This window comes from Notolepis coatsorum (assembly GCF_963971535.1).
Source record: "Notolepis coatsorum genome assembly, chromosome: 1".
Lineage (NCBI taxonomy): Eukaryota > Metazoa > Chordata > Actinopteri > Aulopiformes > Paralepididae > Notolepis > Notolepis coatsorum.
In genome coordinates this window covers 239,153,706-239,175,877 of record NC_140165.1, presented here as the reverse complement: position 1 = coordinate 239,175,877, position 22,172 = coordinate 239,153,706, and the positions used below count along the sequence as shown (strand labels likewise).

Genomic DNA, 22,172 nt, shown 5'->3' with positions numbered 1-22,172 from the left:
ATGATGCGGTAATATTCGCCTCAAGGGACCTGACCACAGCAGCACGCGCTAACAGGTATTTAGCATGCGCCGCGTGCACGGCGTGAGTCTCTGTGGACATTCAAGCAAGCCCGATAATAATATATAGGCAATAAGTTGTCTAAAGTAAAAAGGTAAATATTTGGGCTATATCTGATAGCCTACTGATAGTGAACATTTAATGCTGTAATTATTGTCTTCAAAATGGGCTAATATAAGAATAAGAATACGAATTTAAAGTGCCAAATAGGGCCTACCAAGATTTAGGTGAATGGCGTTCTAATACTGTTGCCTAATTACTATTATTATCATTATTACTATGATTATTATTATTGTTCTATTATAATATATAAACATTTTAAATATCCTATTAGTATTGATTGATTGATTGAAAACTTTATTAACAGGTTGCAGAATGGGCAGTACAGCTCAATACATAAACTGTTAAGGGGATGCAGACCAGAGAAAGACTTTCGTCTTGTGTTACATCAGGGTCATGTACATGACAGATAGACAATACTACATCTATACATTTATGACATACCAGATTAAGCAGATTTGCAAATACAGTAGCTGTTTGTGATACAAAAAGAGTCCAGAAAAGAGTTGACGTAGAAACTGTACAACTGTATTGCTGTTGTTATGATTATGATTATGTTATGTAGAAGAAGTAACACACAGGTGGGTTAGTATTTAATTTATTGGCTCCAAAAAGAACGCGCAACACCCCCAACGTGTCCAGCAACAGGCTAGTGGTGACGTCACTGTGCCTGACCGCGCTTGGTGAAGAGACCAGGGCGGCAGGAGGAGAGAAGGGTCACCGTGAGAACGAGCGTCGCGGAGGTGTGACTCTGTGAGCGAGAACATCAAATGTCAATCGGCCGAGTGGAGCTTCTGCCTTTAACCCCGCGAGGTGCCAAGCGCGACACCTCCGCGGCTCGAGACGACCACGGTTCCCAGGCTCGCGTGCGTGCGCCTCCAGTCCAGTCGCGTGCTCGGTCGTTTACAGGCCTCGACCCCTCGAGGTGTCATGTCTACGTGCCGGCAGTCTGTTCGCACCTCCCCGCAGAGGATACAGAAAGGGTCGCCCCTCGTCTCTTCTTTGTGTCTATTCGGGGACAAATTAAATGGCACGTTGCCTTTTGCAAACCAAATGCTTCGGCTATATGGCCCGAGTCTTCCCAGCGTCACACCTCTATAGCCTGTATGACTTCACGAGCAATACACTGTAGAGAATATAGTTTAGAATCAGATAAGACTTAATCATTTCTCACTGGTCATCTAAATGCCTAAAATATAGAATATTATTCATTTGTCCCGAGGGAAATTCAGCACCACAGATCGCTCACAATAAACATTTAGGGTAGTCAAAAATAAGAAAACACAGTCAAATATATACATTCTAAAATATGTGTATTCTAAAATATACATACTAAAAATATACAGTAAAATGTACTATAGTATAGTATTACATGTACTACTGTGTTTGATGTACTTTATAGAGACACACACACACACACACACACTGCACACACACACACACGCACACACACACACACACACACACACACACTGCACACACACAGCAATGTGTGGGCTTTAACGCTTAAATCGATATGATTCACAGTAATTCCCATGCCACCGCCTCCGTTATGGACCTAAACAATCTTAGTGGTATTAGATGAAAGTGAGAGATTAAGTCCCCCCCCCCCACACACACACACACTCAAAGTCTCCCACGAGGAATGCCCCGCGGGCAGTAAACATGTTGGCACGTGCGCGTCTGTCCCGCGGCTGTCGCTCGGTGCGCTCGCTGTTGGTTCTGTCACCTTGCAGTTTGCAGGTAGGCGCGAGAAGCAGAGCTGTCAAGCGGCGGCATTAACATCTTTAATGTCAATTCACGCACGACAGCGGCCGCATTAACATATCTAAGCCACTTGACGCATCGGTAACAATGACCTAACGGCCGCAGATCTCGAGAACTATTAGTAATGTCTGCAGTGAGTGACTAAACTATGTGTCCGATTCTTCCATCACCGAAACCTGCACGGGCTGCCTATACAACGTATATATCATGCCAGGGTTCCGTGTGTGTACTGCGTTGTACTGCATGTTTACTCAGATTCAAATTATTTATGGCCTATATTTATTGTAACTTATAACCTATACTATAACCGATAGAGCACGCAGCATCTGCACCTGTTTATTTTTCTCATCAGATTTTTATATTCAAATCTAACTGTATATTGCCTATATTTATGTCTCTTTCTACTATTACCCTGCCCATATACCTGTATACTCCGCCATGCTGCTATAAAACACCCGAATTTCCCCAAGGGGATCAATAAAGGAATCTCTTATTTTATGCAGAAGTCAGTTTTATAGGCGCACACGGTTCCCTCATCCATGCGCGTGGAGGAACAACGGCCGTGCGTAATGGGTAACCGTAACCCTATCTGATCTGATCTCTATACATAATAAACTATGGATGCAAATCAACTCACGCACGCTTTTTTTCTCCAAGACCGACACTTTGTAGGTTTAGTTTTAATCCCAAAACCAACGTCAAAGGATTCCTAAACTACAAACAACTAGCTCTATAACTTCAATGTGCTAATCCCAAAAGCTGGCATCCCCTTTCCAAATACCCCCTAAATACACCTAAACCCTTTAAAACATTCCAGAGCTGAGTGTTTTAAATCCTACGGAATTTAGACACATTTAAACGCTACATAAATAAATATCCCGAGAAGGACCACTACTATTTTGATGGACGTTAATCTGGATCGGTCAATATTTGAAGAGGGTCAGCAGCGGCGCTGCACGCGCCAACGAGCCCCCTGCGGCTGCGCGTGATCATAAAGAGTGTTGGTCAAAAATGGCTAAAATAGCTGAAATGACCCCGGTCTAAACCCAGGCGAGCGTCTAGTCCAGGCCACCAGGATACTCAATGACTCTGTGCTTTATCGTTTGCATTTTGTATACTTCACTTTGTACTTTAGTTATACTGTATATTTTGTATAGTGTTTGGCCTTTATTCTTTTGACTTTTTTCTGTATGAAGCATAATCTCAGGGGGCTCATACAGAACCAAGCATTTCACTGTAATGTGCATGCACCTTGTGACAAATAAAACTAAACTTGAAACTGGAACTCCAGTGACTCTTTGTGACTACATCAACAAGTTATTTCTTCACCCAAGAAAACATAGACTACTTCTTTTGGGTTATGACTATATGATTTAAGATCTCAGAGTATAGGCTAAATCCAGTTTAAAAGGTGAATAACCTGTAGACATTTTAAGACAATGGAGGTTTTGAGTGTTTGGTATAGGGAAAAGGGCAGTGCCACTGAAGAAGAATCACACTTTTTTTTTAATTGCCATGTATTATTCTTTTTATGTATATTCTGCTTCCTTTTAGAATGTGAAGCATTTTTTTCTTTTATACAGTTTGTCCCAACAAATGGGATGCTGTTCTAACGTGCACTCAATAGTTTGCAAACATACAAGATATTTTCCACAACAGTGAGTGAAGTTGTGTATTTACTATAATTGTGAGCTGTTGAAAGTTGTACTACTCTTCTTCTTTTTTTTATACTTTCTTGTGTCAATGAAGTCACTACATTTAGGTGTAGTATATGTACATACACACATAGATACATATACACATATCCATACATACATGTATGCATATACACACAAATGTACGTACGTATATATTTTAAATCTTGACCGTTTTTTGCATTTTTCTTTTATCCATTACTAGTGCATACAAAAACATAAGTGCACATAAACAAAAGAGTGTACCAGTAGATGTTACTGATCCTGGACTAGTATACATATCCATCAATCCATAGTATACATCCAATATCCATCCTATACTTGTCCCCATGCACATACATATCAAATAAAAAATATAGATGAAAAAAAGAAGAAAAAGTCAAAAGGACTTGAATTTTCATTGTACCTGTTACAGTGTTCCCCAACAATTAGTAAAAGAGAACGCTCTGCCTATACTATAGTTTTCTATTCGTTTCATGTGTATTACTTAAATCCTCATCTCGAAGCCTGTCGTCAAATACCTTTCCATAAAGAAACCACATCTTTTTTCCAGCATATTTCCATTCTTGTTGATTTTGTAAGTTACCTTTTCCATACATATAGCTGCTATATTAGTATGGAAAAGGTAACTTACAAAATCCTATATTATAGCATGCAAAAAAGATATTATCCTCTAGTTTCTAACCACTTGTTTAATTTGGGAGATACGTCTTAAGTGCTGTTCTCAAAATAAAATATAAATTCTTCTTTTTGTAGGTTTTTGGGGCGTGTTCCTAACAGTACATTTTTGTAGATACCCCACTTTCTCGAAAATCTGTTCCATTATGTGTAAAATATCTGACCAGTGGATTTGTATTTTATTTATATGTGAAGATGTATGGTCAGCATTATTCTCCCTACATTCCCTCCAGTAACTGGGATTATTTTGTGTGAATTTGGATATATTCAATGGTGTTCTAAAGTACTTTATATTTATTTTCCAAGTGTACTCCTGCCAAAAGGGTGATTTTATGTAATGGAAGATATCTTTAAAACTTTGATTCCACTCATTATCTGGTATATTTGTTTTCAGTTCCTTCTCCCATTTATTTTGTATATAGCTTAAATCTTCAATTTCGTTTTCTCAAAGTATTCGGTAGATTTGTCCAGTTGTGTGTTTGAGGTTATGGCTTTGGTGAGTCTTTATCATGTATTTCAGAAGGGGATGGAGATCTTCAAGAGGTTTAATTTGGACTTTTTAAGTATACTATTCTGATGCCAAGAATCCTGAAAAAATTTAAATACTTTAATCTTCAGGATTTCCAGTTAATTCAGTAAACATTGTTTTCAAGCAATATAGAATATATACAGTATATACAAAAAATTAAAAGTCACTCACTTATCTATTGTTTAGAGTGAGAGTGTATTTAATTATTTTTGCTTCCAGAGACTTTCCATTTTGCACCTCAAATATAAATGTATTGTAAGGGTCAGACAATGCTACAAAACATGCCTTGGCTATTTTTTGTATAACAGGACTTAAAATGAGGTAATTTGGAATACAAATAAAATTAAATAAAATAGAGGAAAATACTGCCTTCAAAACTATCCAGTTCAGCCAAGGCAAGTAGAATAAGTCTTAAGAGCCCAATTCCACCACAAACATGTCATAGAATGAGCAATATATTAAAATCAACATTCAGGAATGATAATTTGTGTGGGACACGTAAGAGATGGTTTACATAATTATGTTATAACTCCTATTAACAGTCAAGGAACAAGTCTTACTGTGCATGAGGTTTATTTTATTTGTGTTGCCACCACAGCGACACATCATTTGAATGAAGATTCCAGTTGTTTTGAACGTTCCAACTTTCTCAGTCTCCTGCACCATCTTCACCTGCGATGCTCCCGTGATGCTGCCAGCAGCCATCTTCAGGTGCACTGAGGGAGATTACGATAACAGTGTGTGGCAATGTCCACTTTAATCTCCCTCACTCTGATCGACAATGACTATCGATTGGGTTACATGCCACTATAGACACACAATAATACCCAAATCCTGGGCTTCTGAGAATAATTATATTTTGTGTAGGTCATTTTCAACCAAACTTAATTTAGTGTCACGATAAGACAACTTATAAAAAATTTTAATGTAGTTGAACACAAGGTATTAAAAATCAATTGTAGTCAGAAAGAGTCCAGAACAATATAGTTGGTAGTTTTGTTTCCTTTTATTGAGGATTTGTTTGCAAATGAATGGTTCACATCAACGGAATCTCACAGAACATTCAATAAGCACATAATATGCAGACAACGACCCAAGTCCTCAAACTCTTGTCCTTGATTCCCTGTGTCCCCTCCCCCCTGTGTACTTAAGACAACTGGGTCACAAACTGGCTGCCTGCATCTGAATCACAGGCATAAGCGGCTCAGTAGGGGGCCAGGTACTTGTCCCCCCTCCCCCACCAGGTCCATTTGTAGTGTGGGCACTACTCCCTCTTTGAGCCCCCCCCCCCCCCGTAACCATAGGCCCATGTGCAGCTCCTCCCCCTGTATTTATGCCCCAAGATCTGAATATTCCAGAATAGACCGGGCGCAGATGAAAGAGGTTATTTGGATGGAATCTAAAGACTGTGAAGAGTCATGGAAATAATTTAAGATGGCGGCCTCCCCATCATCACCTGTCCCACAATCCCAAATACACGGTATCGAGAAGGCCAGATTCTATATGGACATAGTCCCAATTATGGGAGATGGGGCGTGGCAAGGAGGTGAAATGAGGAGAGAGGAGGCAAGGAGAGCTTATCAAGATTCAGCTTCAAGGACCAGAATGTTTCAACTTGGGTTTTAAGTCGTCTGGGGTAAGGCTGGGCAATATACAGATTATTCACTGACTTATGATTGTATTTACATTATTTTTAAAGACCTCTGAACAGGTCCTGCCTGCATTATTATTATTGTATTTTTTTTTATATTTATGAATCATGAAACACAATTTCATTTTCAATATCGGTTCCTCAAAAAAGTCATTAAGTTGGATTTTTCACCAAATAATTTCTGACATATTTGAGAATGTTAATCGCAAATGATAGTTTCATAATTCTGATATTGTGTCAGACATCTCATTACAATGTAATCCAATGTACGATGATCAATTGGATCATCTAACGAGATTTCCCCATACCCAAGCAGATGTTGTGATATAATCAGTTACATAATAGTCCCTTTGAATATCTTGATATTAGTGTCCCCCCCCCCCATATCGCCCAAGCCCGTCCTGGAGCGGAGTCCACAGGAGAGGAACTTCAACCAGCAGCCGTTCACTATACTGTAGAACCTTATTTATCCCTATAGCCACTCAGGAATGGACGTAGTGTTGGCAGAATTAATTGTTAATACTCAAACATACTGAAATTCCAAACAGAAACCTCATACAAAATATGAAACATGCACACACACACACACTTAAAACATTCTGTATACCGGTAGATGCATTTGCAGGTTAAACGCTTTTAGTTGCATGTATGAATGAGGAAATTCCAACAACACACCATCATTTAAATAACATTTTCATGTCACTGTATTCCTTAATATATCAGTTCTACAGACTGGTCAATCCTGAAATCTGAGATTGGCATAAACAAGGTTCTACCATACTGAATGTACTCTCTTTCTATTGGCAGAGATGTGAAAGTCCCTCACACTCCTCTCTTCCTCCAACATTGGCTCAGCCAGTGACACACCCCTTCCGTCTCATTGGCATAGCCGAGTGTCCATCAGAGCCCCCAGGAGCTCTCATTTGCTCCATCAAGTTGAGTCCTCTGCAAGTGCAGCAGATTGAGATATAATAGAATATTTGTCTCTATTATTACAAAGAATAATTATTATTCTTCATTCTTTCCTAAAGCCCTAGTCAGCACAGTCTTAGATATACAATATTTCTTGCAAAAATAGAAAATAAAATAAAATAAAAATACAGAAACCCATGTGAGGAGGAGACTGCAGTGCCGCGCTGATCCAAGTGCAGACCCCTGGGGCCGGAGAGCCGGACCAGTGCTGGAGTTGCGGTAGAAGCACTGGTCCGGGATCAGTCTCTCGGACGACCCAACAACAGAGTCTGAACCTGAAGTAGGTGAACGTTGTTTAACGAATCAGCAGCCTTTACTATGCGTCAGGTGACAACAGAGAACCAATGAGTGACAGATGGCTGCCGACCTGCTGCCTCACGTCCCAAGAGAACCAGGAAGTGCCTCTCTCATTGGTTCAGAGGGTTAACCAATGTCTTTGCTCCGTGCCAGCGCCGCAGTCCCACTCACCGAAACATGACTGGTTCATTGTGACTTTTCAAGATGAAGACCGGAACGGTCGCTCCCTCTCGACCCTCACCCATTGCAGAATTGTCCACCGATTGGGCAGAGAGGGTGAAGGGCTCGGCTGCAATTGGTGGGTGTGTGGAAAAGGGGGCGGGCTCACTGTTGTTTAGAGCGCCAGAACCTTCCGGCAATTGAGCCAAGAGAGATGCCTTGTTTCTTCTGCTGGGCAAGCTCTGCCAGGCGCTGTTCTTCCTCCTAGAGAGAGAGAGAGAGAGAGAGACACAGAGAGACAGAGATGAGACAGAGATAGAAAGAGACAGATAGAGAGAGTGAGAGACAGAGACAGAGAGAGAGGGAGAGACAGAGAAGTGGAAAGAAATTATTTAAGATTCTAATTTAGAAGTATGGAAAAGGTTCCGTCTGATGTGGTGCTTTGATTCCTCCTCCTACCTGTGCCAGCTGAGCTTGTCTGCGTTTGAAGGCATCTATGGGGTCATCCTCCAGGGCATAGTTCTCCAGAACCGAACGCACGTCATCTACTCCACTCAGAGCAATAGCTGAGGGGGAGAGAGAGGGGGAGGTCAATTAAGCCAAACATTTCTTACTCGTCTCGGAAAGAACATATTTAGTGTTTCTCTCTATTGCACAGGTGATTAAACTGGGTATACAATATATAAATTAGTACTATGAGTATAGAGCTAATCAGATGTATATAGAGTTATAGTATTAATATGTAAAGTGATACATGTATAAAGACACTCTATGGTAGTAAGTCATACTGGCCAGCAGCGTAACTAGTAAGAGTAGGTAGGTAAGGGATATGTACAGATATAGATATAGTATCTACAGATAAAAAGGATTATATGCAGGTAGGGTACGATCTCGGAGAACCACTGGGTTCTAGGGCTGACCTTCGATATTTTTTTTGGAATTCGAAGCTTCGGGTCCGAGATTCGATTTTAATTCGAAGTTTCGAAATAAAATAAAACAATTAAATAAAAAAAAAATTAATTTTCTTTTATTTAAAAATTTTTTTTTTTTAATGTTGTGGGACTTGTACAGCACTTTGTTCAACTTTGTCAGTGCTGTAAAGTTTAAACCTTTTAAAATCTTAGACAAAGGAAACACTTTGCTTTCATGAAATATTGTAAGCCGTCATTTGAGGCTTTATAAAAGCAGCACAATGAACACAAATCGGTCAGTGCCGAGTCCGACCTCATCTTAAATAACAAACAGAATTGCTTGTTGTAGTTAACAAAGAGAGGCAGAGTTGATTTAGCAAAAAAAAAAAAAAATTATTTATTCTTTTTTTTAAATAATCACATTTTATATTCGAATCCCATACCCATCGAACGAAGCCCTACTGGGTTCTATGTTGTGTAGTAAAAAACACTGTAGCTAATATTAATTCTCGCCAGGGGCGACGGCCACGGAGAACTCCCTTCTGGAACCACCGGGACATCTCTGATGAAGACATGTACCGCGTGTTCTTAGCGTGTTCTTACTCTTGAGGAAGTTGGCCAGGTCGTACAGCGTTCTGTCTTCAGAGTTGCCATCCCACTTCTTCAGCGCCATGCCGTTAAAAGGCTGCAGCCTGAAGGCCTCGCGCTTACAGTCCACCACTATCACCTTACTGGTGTCACGGTTCAAACAAGAGACGTCCTGGAGAGGGGGGGAAAAGAGAGAGAGAGAGAGAGAGAGAGAGAGAGAGAGAGAGAGAGAGAGAGAGAGAGAGAGAGAGAGAGAGAGAGAGAGAGAGAGAGAGAGAGAGAGAGAGAGAGAGAGAGAGAGAGAGAGAGAGACAGAGAGAGAGAGAGAGAGAGAGACAGAGACAGAGACAGAGAGAGACCGAGACAGAGAGACGGGGAGAGATGGAGAAACACAGGAGAAAGAGAGAGAGAAGAGGGAGGAGAGGAAGTGTGAATTGTGTATTTCTTTCCCCCATAATAAATTAATAAGTGTAATACATCCTGGTCATCTTTTCAAGACACAAACATTATGATACTTTACATGAAAACTTAGAAGTACACACACACACACACACACTTTCCCTGGTGGTCCCAGCTGGCTTATGTGTGAGTGGAGGTGGTGCTGGTGTGTGCGTGTGTGTGTGTGAGAGGGAGACAGATGGAGAGGGACGCTGCTCTATCATTGGGCTCATCTGGTCCCCCACCTCTAACTCTCTCTCCCTCACACACACACACACGACCCCCACCTCCCCAACCTACACACGTCTGCCACAGCAGGGGGAGGGGCCCTCCTGAACACTGCATACGCATGGGTTGGTGGGTGTGTGTGTGTGTGTCTGTATGAATGTGTGCATGTGTATAGGGTGTGTGTGCACGTGTAAAGCCCCATGGACACATCAGTCCATCCTCTTCACACCCAATAAATAATAAGCATCTGTCTACCCTCACAGGCTGTGTGTGTGTGTGTGTGTGTGTGTGTGTGTGTGTGTGTGTGTGTGTGTGTGTGTGTGTGTGTGTGTGAACATGTGCACACGGGTGTGTGTGTGTGTGTGTGTGTGCTCATGTCCATTTGCCTCAAGACATGTGTAGACTAATGTGTATTAATATGCACAGTCCCAAGTGTCGGCGTAACATGGCTAGGAAGCGTTTGGTGTGTGTGCAGGTTCCTTAGAAACTACCTTGAGCCATTTGTGAAATATTTGAAACTCATGTATGCATAATTATATTGGTGGATTCCAACAAAGCATTTAACATGTTTTGTAATAAGCGTGTGTGTGTGTGTGTGTGTGTTTTAACAGGGTATGAATGAACTCCAACAGTCCTTAAAGCTTGAGATTCTCTTTAGAGTTTAAAACCTTGATCTCCAACCTTTGTCAATCAAGTTGTATGTGTTTTAATTAATTTGTTATCCTTGCCATTTGATTGCCTCGACTTGTTGTCTTATTGTTATGATTTTATATGCTTTTTTTCCCTGTGCTTATTTCTGTATGTACACTCGATGTGACTGTAAATGACCACTTCCATGTTCTCCCTGAAGAAGGAAGAAAGTTGCCAGTAGAGGACTCACACTCCTGTCAAACTAGATTCCCAACAATTACCTTCATATGTTGGTGAATTTGTTAAAAGGTCCAATCCACTCAAAAATGTGATTTTTCTACAGTTAACTCCTCTTGGAAACACTGACTATACGGATATTTGTACAGAACTTGTCATCCAGAGCGCCCTTCTCACATTCTTCCACTGGAGGGGGGGGGGGGGGGCTTCTCTATAAATCCCCAAAATCTGAGCCACTGTGTCGACGCCACTAATCCTGTGAACCTATCAGAGAGACAGCTGGCCACGCAGTCATCCAAGAGACTTAACTATTTACATCCAGGAGATGCTAACTGCTAACGTGAAAACTAATGTTATAAGTTGATACATGAAAACATCCTATTTTTCAGTGAATCTCTTAGTTACAACAAGATTGTGAGCCAAGAAGTGTTGTGTTTCGGCTAAACACATTTTTAGGTGTAAAAAGAGAAAGTTAGCCGGCTGGGGGAACATATTGAGGGAAATAGGGGTGGGGCCTCATAGATCCTTACATTCTCAATGAGGGTAAAGGTGTAGGAAGGCTGAGAAGACATTTTCAATAGTTTATTGAACATTTTTGATGGAAAAACCAAACCAAACTAATTGTTATTCTATATTCAACATTTCTTAAGTGTTTCTAAAAACACACGTGGAGGGGATCTTTTAGGTGACAAGACACAGGAGACAGCGAGGCAACATAGATGAACAATTTGGCCACCAATTATGAGATTGTTATATTTTCATTGGTATAATGTATTTAGTCCTAATTGACAATCTCCTACTTTGCAACCAAAGTGCACCAAAGTAAACCTTTAGCCACTAAACGGTTAACAGAGCGGCCTTCAATTTGGCCAACATGGTCTACCGTTTTGCACCACAGTGAGACCATGGACCCAGAAGTGACCAAACGCACACACTTGCACCTGGGATGAGAGGTCAAGCCCTCTCTAATAGGCCAGAAACTGTTCCACGCATGCACGCACACATGCACGCGGCACACACGTCTGATTATTCCCTCAGTGCGACAACTGTGACTCGTCAAATCGAGCGGCTCATGCTATTGACAAGAGCCATCTGTGGCCATGCAAACTGTTTGGCAACTTGTAGAAAGTAGAAACCACATCGCCATCAAAATCCACCACAACAGCCAACCCTCTGGGGACCCATACGGGCCCTGCTCACACCTCCTTTCATCCCTTCATCCATCCATACATCAATACTATCTGTCCAGCAGGGACCTGGACGGGGCTGAAAGAGATCTGGGGGAATGGGCTCAATCTGTGGGGTTGGGGAAACGTCCCGGTGTAAAGTGCATCGAAGACAGTGGGAGAATTCCATATAATTTATTGTTTGTGTTGTCTTTGTGTAACAGGCATATAATGAGCAAATGAGAGATAACTACTTTTTTATTGCACAATAAAGACTCATCCATCCGTCGATCCATCCATCGATCTACCTCTCACTGTAGGGTCGTCTGGCAACACAATCCTTCCTCCACATCTCGCCCTCTCTCTATTTGTACATCCATCCTGGGCATTTTGTCTTGTGTAAATGCAGCGCACCCTTCGTTCACAGCGGTTTGTTTCTTTTTACTTAGTTTTATGATGGTGATGAGTCAGTGTTTTGTCTTTCATGCCCGGGGGGGATTCCTGGTGCTGTAATCACATTACAGTGTGGAAGAAGACGATTTTGTGCCCCTCTCTGTACTAAATTGCGATTTAAACTCCTGTCTGATTGCACACCGACAGCCCATTGCCTTGGTAACACATTAGATAAATGGCAAAACAGTCTTTTTCCTGTACTTTAATGTAATCGCAGCGCCGGGAATCCCCCCCCGGCATAAGAGATAAGACACCAACACATCACCATGGTAAGTCAAATTGATTTTATTGACGCCCGTTTGCACGGGTCTGACATGTCAGGCTATGATCACAGTATTGATTTCCTAGGCTTATCTTGGGATTTTGGAGGAAAAATATGCAGCTCGATACATACTTCGATACAAGGCTACATAATATGTATGCATAGTATACATATGTTGGAGACCGAGTCGAGATCTGCAGAGGTCGACAATTTAATGTTCAATTCACACGTGTCATTCTTACTGTTCCGTCTCCTAGATGTCTGGATGATTAAACGTCCTGAAATAGAACTCTGCAACCAGCTCTGGTCTTATGAACATCACTGTCCAAACTTTATTATCTTTTTATAATGTCTCAATAAATTATTGCATCGCAGCTTCGAGTGTGCGGGTTACTCCTCTGTCTGTTTCCATCAACCAGCGACTTCAATTTCTGCGAAAGGGGGGGGGGGAATCCACCATCATCATCCCAATAATCGCCCCCTGCATGGCCTTCGCTAATAACATGACCCTTTTCTTTTTAATTCCAGAGATATTTGGTATATTTTACATTTCAATTCTAGGCATCATTCTAGCGGACGCTCTCATCCAGAGTGATTTCAACAAGTGGGGAAAATGCGACACTGAACCTATAACAACACGACGCCGCCACGCAGACCCTCGCCCTGACGGAGACCGGAGCTGGAGGAGCAGGATAATCCAACTGTTTTTCTCCTGCTGCCGCGACAATAAGACGTGGGATCAATTTGCATTTAGATCTCCGTGGCAGGAATCTAGCGGACGCCGCCACGTCTTACACAATGAGTGTTTACCAAGTTGCATCTTAAGTAGGTGGAGGTCAGTAAACACCACGGCATATGTAGCATCCAGGACCTGCCTCGGCATTATGTAGACGGAATATTAAGTAAGTGTGTCTCCTTCGCTGAGAAGTAGGTTAACTAACTTCTTAATGATTCTAGACTGTCCTTCGGTTGGGGAGCAAGACTGACAGTTGGAGAGAGGGAGGGAGGGAGGGAGGGAGGGAGGGAGGGAGGAACAGAGGGATAGAGACAAGAAAGGAGGGGGTGGGGGGGATAGAGGGGAAGTGTGTGGGGGGGGGGGGGAAGAAGAGAGGGAAGAAGGGAGAAGAGGAGAAAGAGAAGGAGGCATAAGGTTAATGAGGCCCAAGAGGGGGGGACGGAGGGCAGGGGGAAGATGTCTATTGTGACGAGGAGGAGGGAGGGGGGCGGGAGGTGGAGGAGAGGAGAAATCAATGGGAGTAGCAGAAGGCAGCTATGAGGAGACGACACGGGGGGTAACCCAGCATTGTGGCGCCCGGGTCAGGCTGGGTGTGTGTGTGTGTGTGTTAGAAGAACCGCGTGGACCTGTAGGAGTGGACAAACAGGCAGGCACACATATGGACAGAAAGACAGACGGAGAGAGAGAGACAGACAGACAGACAGAAACATACAGAGAGACACACATAGATGGAGACAGATAGAGAGACAAACAGAGAGACAGACAGACAGAGATGGAGAGATAGATAGAGACATACAGAGAGACAGACAAGAGAGACGGGCAGATAGAGACAGACAGGAGCAAAGACGGATGGGTGGATAGATAACAGACAGGCGTACAAACAAATCTAGATAGATTGAAAGACTGACAGATAAATAGATACGCACTTTACGCAGACAGGCAAAAAGTCAGAACGACAGAGACAGACACCGATGGATACAGAGAGAGAAGGATACAGAGACCTATGGATACAGAGACAGACAGATACAGACAGACAGATACAGACAGATACAGAGACCTATGGATACAGAGACAGACAGATACAGACAGACAGATACAGACGGATACAGAGAGACGGATAGAAAGGCAGGCATATGGACAGATACACAGACAGGAAGACATTTACAGACAGATGTATAGCGTTTGTTCCTCTTGTGTGTTGTATACGACAACCCCCTACCCCCCACCACACACACGGGGTGGTACCTTGACATGGTGTCCCTCCATGTAGCGTGTTGCATCTCTGAAGAGACGATACATGACGAAGCCCTGGGGATCAATGCTGTCAATCAAAGGGTACGCCGTCTAGACACACACACAACAATAATAATCATCAATGGTCAATCATTAGAATTGAATAGAATATAACAACATTTAAAAGAAATTTAACAAGCCAGATATTCATACGTCTCTACTTCACATGCCCCCCCCCCACCTAGCCACGTGGAAAGTAACATGAAATCCCTGGAAGAAGGTTAATGATCGCTATACCTCAGAACCCTGCATGGGAGGGACATAGTTAAAGGGGAACTATTTTACAATTTCTTTCACTATTTGGGCACTTTTACACAATTCCTGTGAGTCTATGGAACACCTCTGTAATATATATATATTTTTTTATTCATTGTTTTGTATTTCTAATCAAGTCCTCAAAAACAGCATTTTTCTACCTCAAGATCTCGAGCTGTTTTGAGCCTGGGCTCCTAAACCACTGCGCGTTCTGGTTCGCCTGAACATTAACATGCAGCGGTGTCTTTCTGACATCACATATAGGGCACATTTTCAAATTACTCAGTTCAGTGAGGGTGAATATTGTGAGAGGAGAATTGGAAGAATGCACCAATATGAGAATTTTGAGACATAGATCATATTAATATAAGTTCACATAGCTAGGAAACAATGCTAAACACTCAAAAAGGCCATTTATAAGATAGTTCCCCTTTAAATGATCTTGGAAGACAAACCTATTATGTGTGTCTGTGTGTGTGTGTGTTTACCATCTCAACAACAATACCAAATGTTGATCTCATTCTCCACCTTGATCTTGATTGGTCAACATGTCAGAGTCTCAAGCGTTTGCTTGTTTTTGTTTGTATGCGACGTGTGCCGTGTGTTTACCGTTGTTGATATGGTAAACACACGGCACACGTCGCATACAAACAAAAACAAGCAAACGCTTGAGACTCTGACATGTCAATCAAGATCAAGGTGGAGAATGAGATCAACATTTGGTATGAGATGTGGTGAAAATAAACACCACCTTTTGGGAGCATTAAAGCATTGTGTGTGTGTGTGTGTGTGTAGGTGCTTGTTGCCATAGCAATTAGCCGTTAGCTAGAACACAGGGTAATGATGCTGACAAAACACAAACAAACAAGATTAGAACTGGTTTTCTTTTCTAAACTTTATTATTTTTATTACGTCTGTTTTAGTTTGACACTAGTGACTTTGTTCTGCCCTTTACTGATTGGTTGACCATGTGCCACTCAAACATTATTACTTCTGTTCCAAACTTGTGTAAATCAATACCTACTAAACACCACGAGGTGAGACGTGAGAGCACACACAATCAAGACCATGTGATCTGTAATGGGTTGTTTGTATATATATATATATATATAGTGTGTGTGTGTGTGTGTGAGACACATTATTACTTCTGTTCCAAACTTGTGTAAATCAATACCTACTAAACACCACCGAGGTGAGACGTGAGAGCACACACAATCAAGACCATGTGATCTGTAATGCGTTGTTTGCATATATATATATATATATATATATATATATATATATATATATATATAGTGTGTGTGTGTGTGTGTGTGTGTCTCTCACTATGCCAGTCTCAGCAGTAAAGGTGTGTGTGTGTGTGTGTGTGTCTCTCACTATGCCAGTCTCAGCAGTAAAAGTGTGTGTGTGTGTCTCTCACTATGCCAGTCTCAGCAGTGAAGATGACGATCTCGTAGAGGGGGGTCAGCTGCTGGAACAGGTAGTCGATGCCGGGGCGCTTCTTAAAACGCCAACCTGTTGACAACTGAAAAAACACACATAATGTATTAACTCTTCTCATGTGACTCTACACTACAGAACCTGTTGATTTATCAAGAGTAGGTTCTCAGAGAAACACTGTGGAAACTAGGATGTGAATATCAGTGTGTCTGCCTGTCAAAACCATATCAGTGTGTCTGCCTGTCAAAACCATATCAGTGTGTCTGCCTGTCAAAACCATATCAGTGTGTCTGCCTGTCAAAACCATATCAGTGTGTCTGCCTGTCAAAATCATATCAGTGTGTCTGCCTGTCAACCATATCGGTGTGTCTGCCTGTCAAAACCATATCAGTGTGTCTGTCTGTAAAAACCATATCAGTCAAGGTCTGCCTGTCAAAACCATATCAGTCTGTCTGCCTGTCAAAACCATATCAGTCAGTCTGCCTGTCAAAACCATATCAGTCAAGGTCTGCCTGTCAAAACCATATCAGTGTGTCTTGCCTGTCAAAACCATATCAGTGTGTCTGCCTGTCAAAACCATATCAGTCTGTCTGCCTGTCAAAACCATATCAGTGTGTCTCCCAGTCAAAACCATATCAGTCTGTCTGCCTGTTAAAACCATATCAGTCAAGGTCTGCCTGTCAAAACCATATCAGTCAAGGTCTGCCTGTCAAAACCATATAAGTGTGTCTGCCTGTCAAAACCATATAAGTGTGTCTGCCTGTCAAAACCATATCAGTCTGTCTGCCTGTCAAAATCATATCAGTGTGTCTGCCTGTCAACCATATCAGTGTGTCTGCCTGTCAAAACCATATCAGTGTGTCTGCCTGTCAAAACCATATCAGTCTGTCTGCCTGTCAAAACCATATCAGTCTGTCTGCCTGTCAAAACCATATCAGTCAAGGTCTGCCTGTCAAAACCATATCAGTCAAGGTCTGCCTGTTAAAACCATATCAGTGTGTCTGCCTGTCAAAACCATATCAGTCAAGGTCTGCCTGTCGAAACCATATCAGTGTGTCTGCCTGTCAAAACCACATCAGTGTGTCTGCCTGTCAAAACCATATCAGTGTGTCTGCCTGTTAAAACCATATCAGTCAAGGTCTGCCTGTCAAAACCATATCAGTGTGTCTGCCTGTTAAAACCATATCAGTGTGTCTGCCTGTTAAAACCATATCAGTCTGTCTGCCTGTCAAAACCATATCAGTGTGTCTGCCTGTCAAAACCATATCAGTCAAGGTCTGCCTGTCAAAACCATATCAGTGTGTCTGCCTGTCAAAACCATATCAGCGTGTCTGCCTGTCAAAACCATATCAGTGTCTGCCTGTTAAAACCATATCAGTCTGTTTGCCTGTCAAAACCATATCAGTGTGTCTGCCTGTCAAAACCATATCAGTGTGTGTCTGCCTGTCAAAATCATATCAGTGTGTCTGCCTGTCAACCATATCAGTGTGTCTGCCTGTCAAAACCATATCAGTGTGTCTGCCTGTCAAAACCATATCAGTGTGTCTGCCTGTCAAAACCACATCAGTGTGTCTGCCTGTCAAAACCATATCAGTGTCTGCCTGTTAAAACCATATCAGTCTGTTTGCCTGTCAAAACCATATCAGTGTGTCTGCTGCCTGTCAAAACCATATCAGTCAAGGTCTGCCTGTTAAAACCATATCAGTGTGTCTGCCTGTCAAAACCATATCAGTCAAGGTCTGCCTGTCAAAACCATATCAGTGTGTCTGCCTGTCAAAACCACATCAGTGTGTCTGCCTGTCAAAACCATATCAGTGTGTCTGCCTGTTAAAACCATATCAGTCAAGGTCTGCCTGTCAAAACCATATCAGTGTGTCTGCCTGTTAAAACCATATCAGTGTGTCTGCCTGTTAAAACCATATCAGTGTGTCTGCCTGTTAAAACCATATCAGTGTGTCTGCCTGTTAAAACCATATCAGTGTGTCTGCCTGTTAAAACCATATCAGTGTGTCTGCCTGTTAAAACCATATCAGTGTGTCTGCCTGTTAAAACCATATCAGTGTGTCTGCCTGTTAAAACCATATCAGTGTGTCTGCCTGTCAAAACCATATCAGTGTGTCTGCCTGTTAAAACCATATCAGTGTGTCTGCCTGTCAAAACCATATCAGTGTGTCTGCCTGTTAAAACCATATCAGTGTGTCTGCCTGTCAAAACCATATCAGTCAAGGTCTGCCTGTCAAAACCATATCAGTGTGTGTGCCTGTCAAAACCATATCAGCGTGTCTGCCTGTCAAAACCATATCAGTGTCTGCCTGTTAAAACCATATCAGTCTGTTTGCCTGTCAAAACCATATCGGTGTGTCTGCCTGTCAAAACCATATCAGTGTGTCTGCCTGTCAAAACCATATCAGTGTGTCTGCTGCCTGTCAAAACCATATCAGTCAAGGTCTGCCTGTCAAAACCATATCAGTGTGTCTGCCTGTTAAAACCACATCAGTGTGTCTGCCTGTTAAAACCATATCAGTGTGTCTGCCTGTTAAAACCACATCAGTGTGTCTGCCTGTCAAAACCATATCAGTCAAGGCCTGCCTGTCAAAACCATATCAGTCTGTCTGCCTGTCAAAACCATATCAGTGTGTCTGCCTGTCAAAACCATATCAGTGTGTCTGCCTGTCAAAACCATATCAGTGTGTCTTGCCTGTCAAAACCATATCAGTGTGTCTGCCTGTCAAAACCATATCAGTGTGTCTACCTGTCAAAACCATATCAGTCAAGGTCTGCCTGTCAAAGCCATATCAGTCTGTCTGCCTGTTAAAACCATATCAGTGTGTCTGCCTGTCAAAACCATGTCAGTGTGTCTGCCTGTCAAAACCATATCAGTGTGTCTGCCTGTCAAAACCATATCAGTGTGTCTGCCTGTCAAAACCATATAAGTGTGTCTGCATGTTAAAACCATATCAGTCTGTCTGCCTGTCAAAACCATATCAGTCTGTCTGCCTGTCAAAACCATATCAGTGTGTCTGCCTGTCAAAGCCATATCAGTGCGTCTGCCTGTTAAAACCATATCAGTCTGTCTGCCTGTCAAAACCATATCAGTGTGTCTGCCTATCAAAACCATATCAGTGTGTCTGCCTGTCAAAACCATATCAGTCAAGGTCTGCCTGTCAAAACCATATCAGTGTGTCTGCCTGTTAAAACCATATCAGTCTGTCTGCCTGTCAAAACCATATCAGTGTGTCTGTCTGTCAAAACCATATCAGTCAAGGTCTGCCTGTCAAAACCATATCAGTCTGTCTGCCTGTCAAAACCATATCAGTCAAGGTCTGCCTGTTAAAACCATATCAGTGTGTCTGCCTGTCAAAACCATATCAGTCAAGGTCTGCCTGTCAAAACCATATCAGTGTGTCTGCCTGTCAAAACCACATCAGTGTGTCTGCCTGTCAAAACCATATCAGTGTGTCTGCCTGTTAAAACCATATCAGTCAAGGTCTGCCTGTCAAAACCATATCAGTGTGTCTGCCTGTTAAAACCATATCAGTGTGTCTGCCTGTTAAAACCATATCAGTGTGTCTGCCTGTCAAAACCATATCAGTGTGTCTGCCTGTTAAAACCATATCAGTGTGTCTGCCTGTCAAAACCATATCAGTCAAGGTCTGCCTGTCAAAACCATATCAGTGTGTCTGCTGCCTGTCAAAACCATATCAGTCAAGGTCTGCCTGTCAAAACCATATCAGTGTGTCTGCTGCCTGTCAAAACCATATCAGTCAAGGTCTGCCTGTTAAAACCATATCAGTGTGTCTGCCTGTCAAAACCATATCAGTCAAGGTCTGCCTGTCAAAACCATATCAGTGTGTCTGCCTGTCAAAACCACATCAGTGTGTCTGCCTGTCAAAACCATATCAGTGTGTCTGCCTGTTAAAACCATATCAGTCAAGGTCTGCCTGTCAAAACCATATCAGTGTGTCTGCCTGTTAAAACCATATCAGTGTGTCTGCCTGTTAAAACCATATCAGTGTGTCTGCCTGTTAAAACCATATCAGTGTGTCTGCCTGTTAAAACCATATCAGTGTGTCTGCCTGTTAAAACCATATCAGTGTGTCTGCCTGTTAAAACCATATCAGTGTGTCTGCCTGTTAAAACCATATCAGTGTGTCTGCCTGTTAAAACCATATCAGTGTTTCTGCCTGTTAAAACCATATCAGTGTGTCTGCCTGTCAAAACCATATCAGTGTGTCTGCCTGTTAAAACCATATCAGTGTGTCTGCCTGTCAAAACCATATCAGTGTGTCTGCCTGTTAAAACCATATCAGTGTGTCTGCCTGTCAAAACCATATCAGTCAAGGTCTGCCTGTCAAAACCATATCAGTGTGTGTGCCTGTCAAAACCATATCAGCGTGTCTGCCTGTCAAAACCATATCAGTGTCTGCCTGTTAAAACCATATCAGTCTGTTTGCCTGTCAAAACCATATCAGTGTGTCTGCCTGTCAAAACCATATCAGTGTGTCTGCCTGTCAAAACCATATCAGTGTGTCTGCTGCCTGTCAAAACCATATCAGTCAAGGTCTGCCTGTCAAAACCATATCAGTGTGTCTGCCTGTTAAAACCACATCAGTGTGTCTGCCTGTTAAAACCATATCAGTGTGTCTGCCTGTTAAAACCACATCAGTGTGTCTGCCTGTCAAAACCATATCAGTCAAGGCCTGCCTGTCAAAACCATATCAGTCTGTCTGCCTGTCAAAACCATATCAGTGTGTCTGCCTGTCAAAACCATATCAGTGTGTCTGCCTGTCAAAACCATATCAGTGTGTCTTGCCTGTCAAAACCATATCAGTGTGTCTGCCTGTCAAAACCATATCAGTGTGTCTACCTGTCAAAACCATATCAGTCAAGGTCTGCCTGTCAAAGCCATATCAGTCTGTCTGCCTGTTAAAACCATATCAGTGTGTCTGCCTGTCAAAACCATATCAGTGTGTCTGCCTGTCAAAACCATGTCAGTGTGTCTGCCTGTCAAAACCATATCAGTGGGTCTGCCTGTCAAAACCATATCAGTGTGTCTGCCTGTCAAAACCATATAAGTGTGTCTGCATGTTAAAACCATATCAGTCTGTCTGCCTGTCAAAACCATATCAGTCTGTCTGCCTGTCAAAACCATATCAGTGTGTCTGCCTGTCAAAGCCATATCAGTGCGTCTGCCTGTTAAAACCATATCAGTCTGTCTGCCTGTCAAAACCATATCAGTGTGTCTGCCTATCAAAACCATATCAGTGTGTCTGCCTGTCAAAACCATATCAGTCAAGGTCTGCCTGTCAAAACCATATCAGTGTGTCTGCCTGTTAAAACCATATCAGTCTGTCTGCCTGTCAAAACCATATCAGTGTGTCTGTCTGTCAAAACCATATCAGTCAAGGTCTGCCTGTCAAAACCATATCAGTCTGTCTGCCTGTCAAAACCATATCAGTCAAGGTCTGCCTGTTAAAACCATATCAGTGTGTCTGCCTGTCAAAACCATATCAGTCAAGGTCTGCCTGTCAAAACCATATCAGTGTGTCTGCCTGTCAAAACCACATCAGTGTGTCTGCCTGTCAAAACCATATCAGTGTGTCTGCCTGTTAAAACCATATCAGTCAAGGTCTGCCTGTCAAAACCATATCAGTGTGTCTGCCTGTTAAA

At 42.3% G+C, this 22,172-nt stretch overlaps 1 protein-coding gene across 1 annotated transcript in view; it reads right to left on the bottom strand.

The window, feature by feature from the left end:
* Window positions 1-6,094: 6,094 nt before the first annotated feature.
* timm50 (translocase of inner mitochondrial membrane 50 homolog) overlaps window positions 6,095-22,172 on the bottom strand; it is a gene marked incomplete at its 5' end in the record, with an annotated part of 85,938 nt that continues 69,860 nt past the window's right edge. Inside the window, 5 exons of the mRNA XM_084320486.1 lie at window positions 6,095-8,129; window positions 8,325-8,431; window positions 9,380-9,536; window positions 14,760-14,858; window positions 16,483-16,587. Of these exons, the coding sequence (XP_084176612.1) occupies window positions 8,031-8,129; window positions 8,325-8,431; window positions 9,380-9,536; window positions 14,760-14,858; window positions 16,483-16,587 (567 nt within the window). The 3' untranslated portion in view covers window positions 6,095-8,030. The remainder of the gene's footprint in view (window positions 8,130-8,324; window positions 8,432-9,379; window positions 9,537-14,759; window positions 14,859-16,482; window positions 16,588-22,172) is intronic.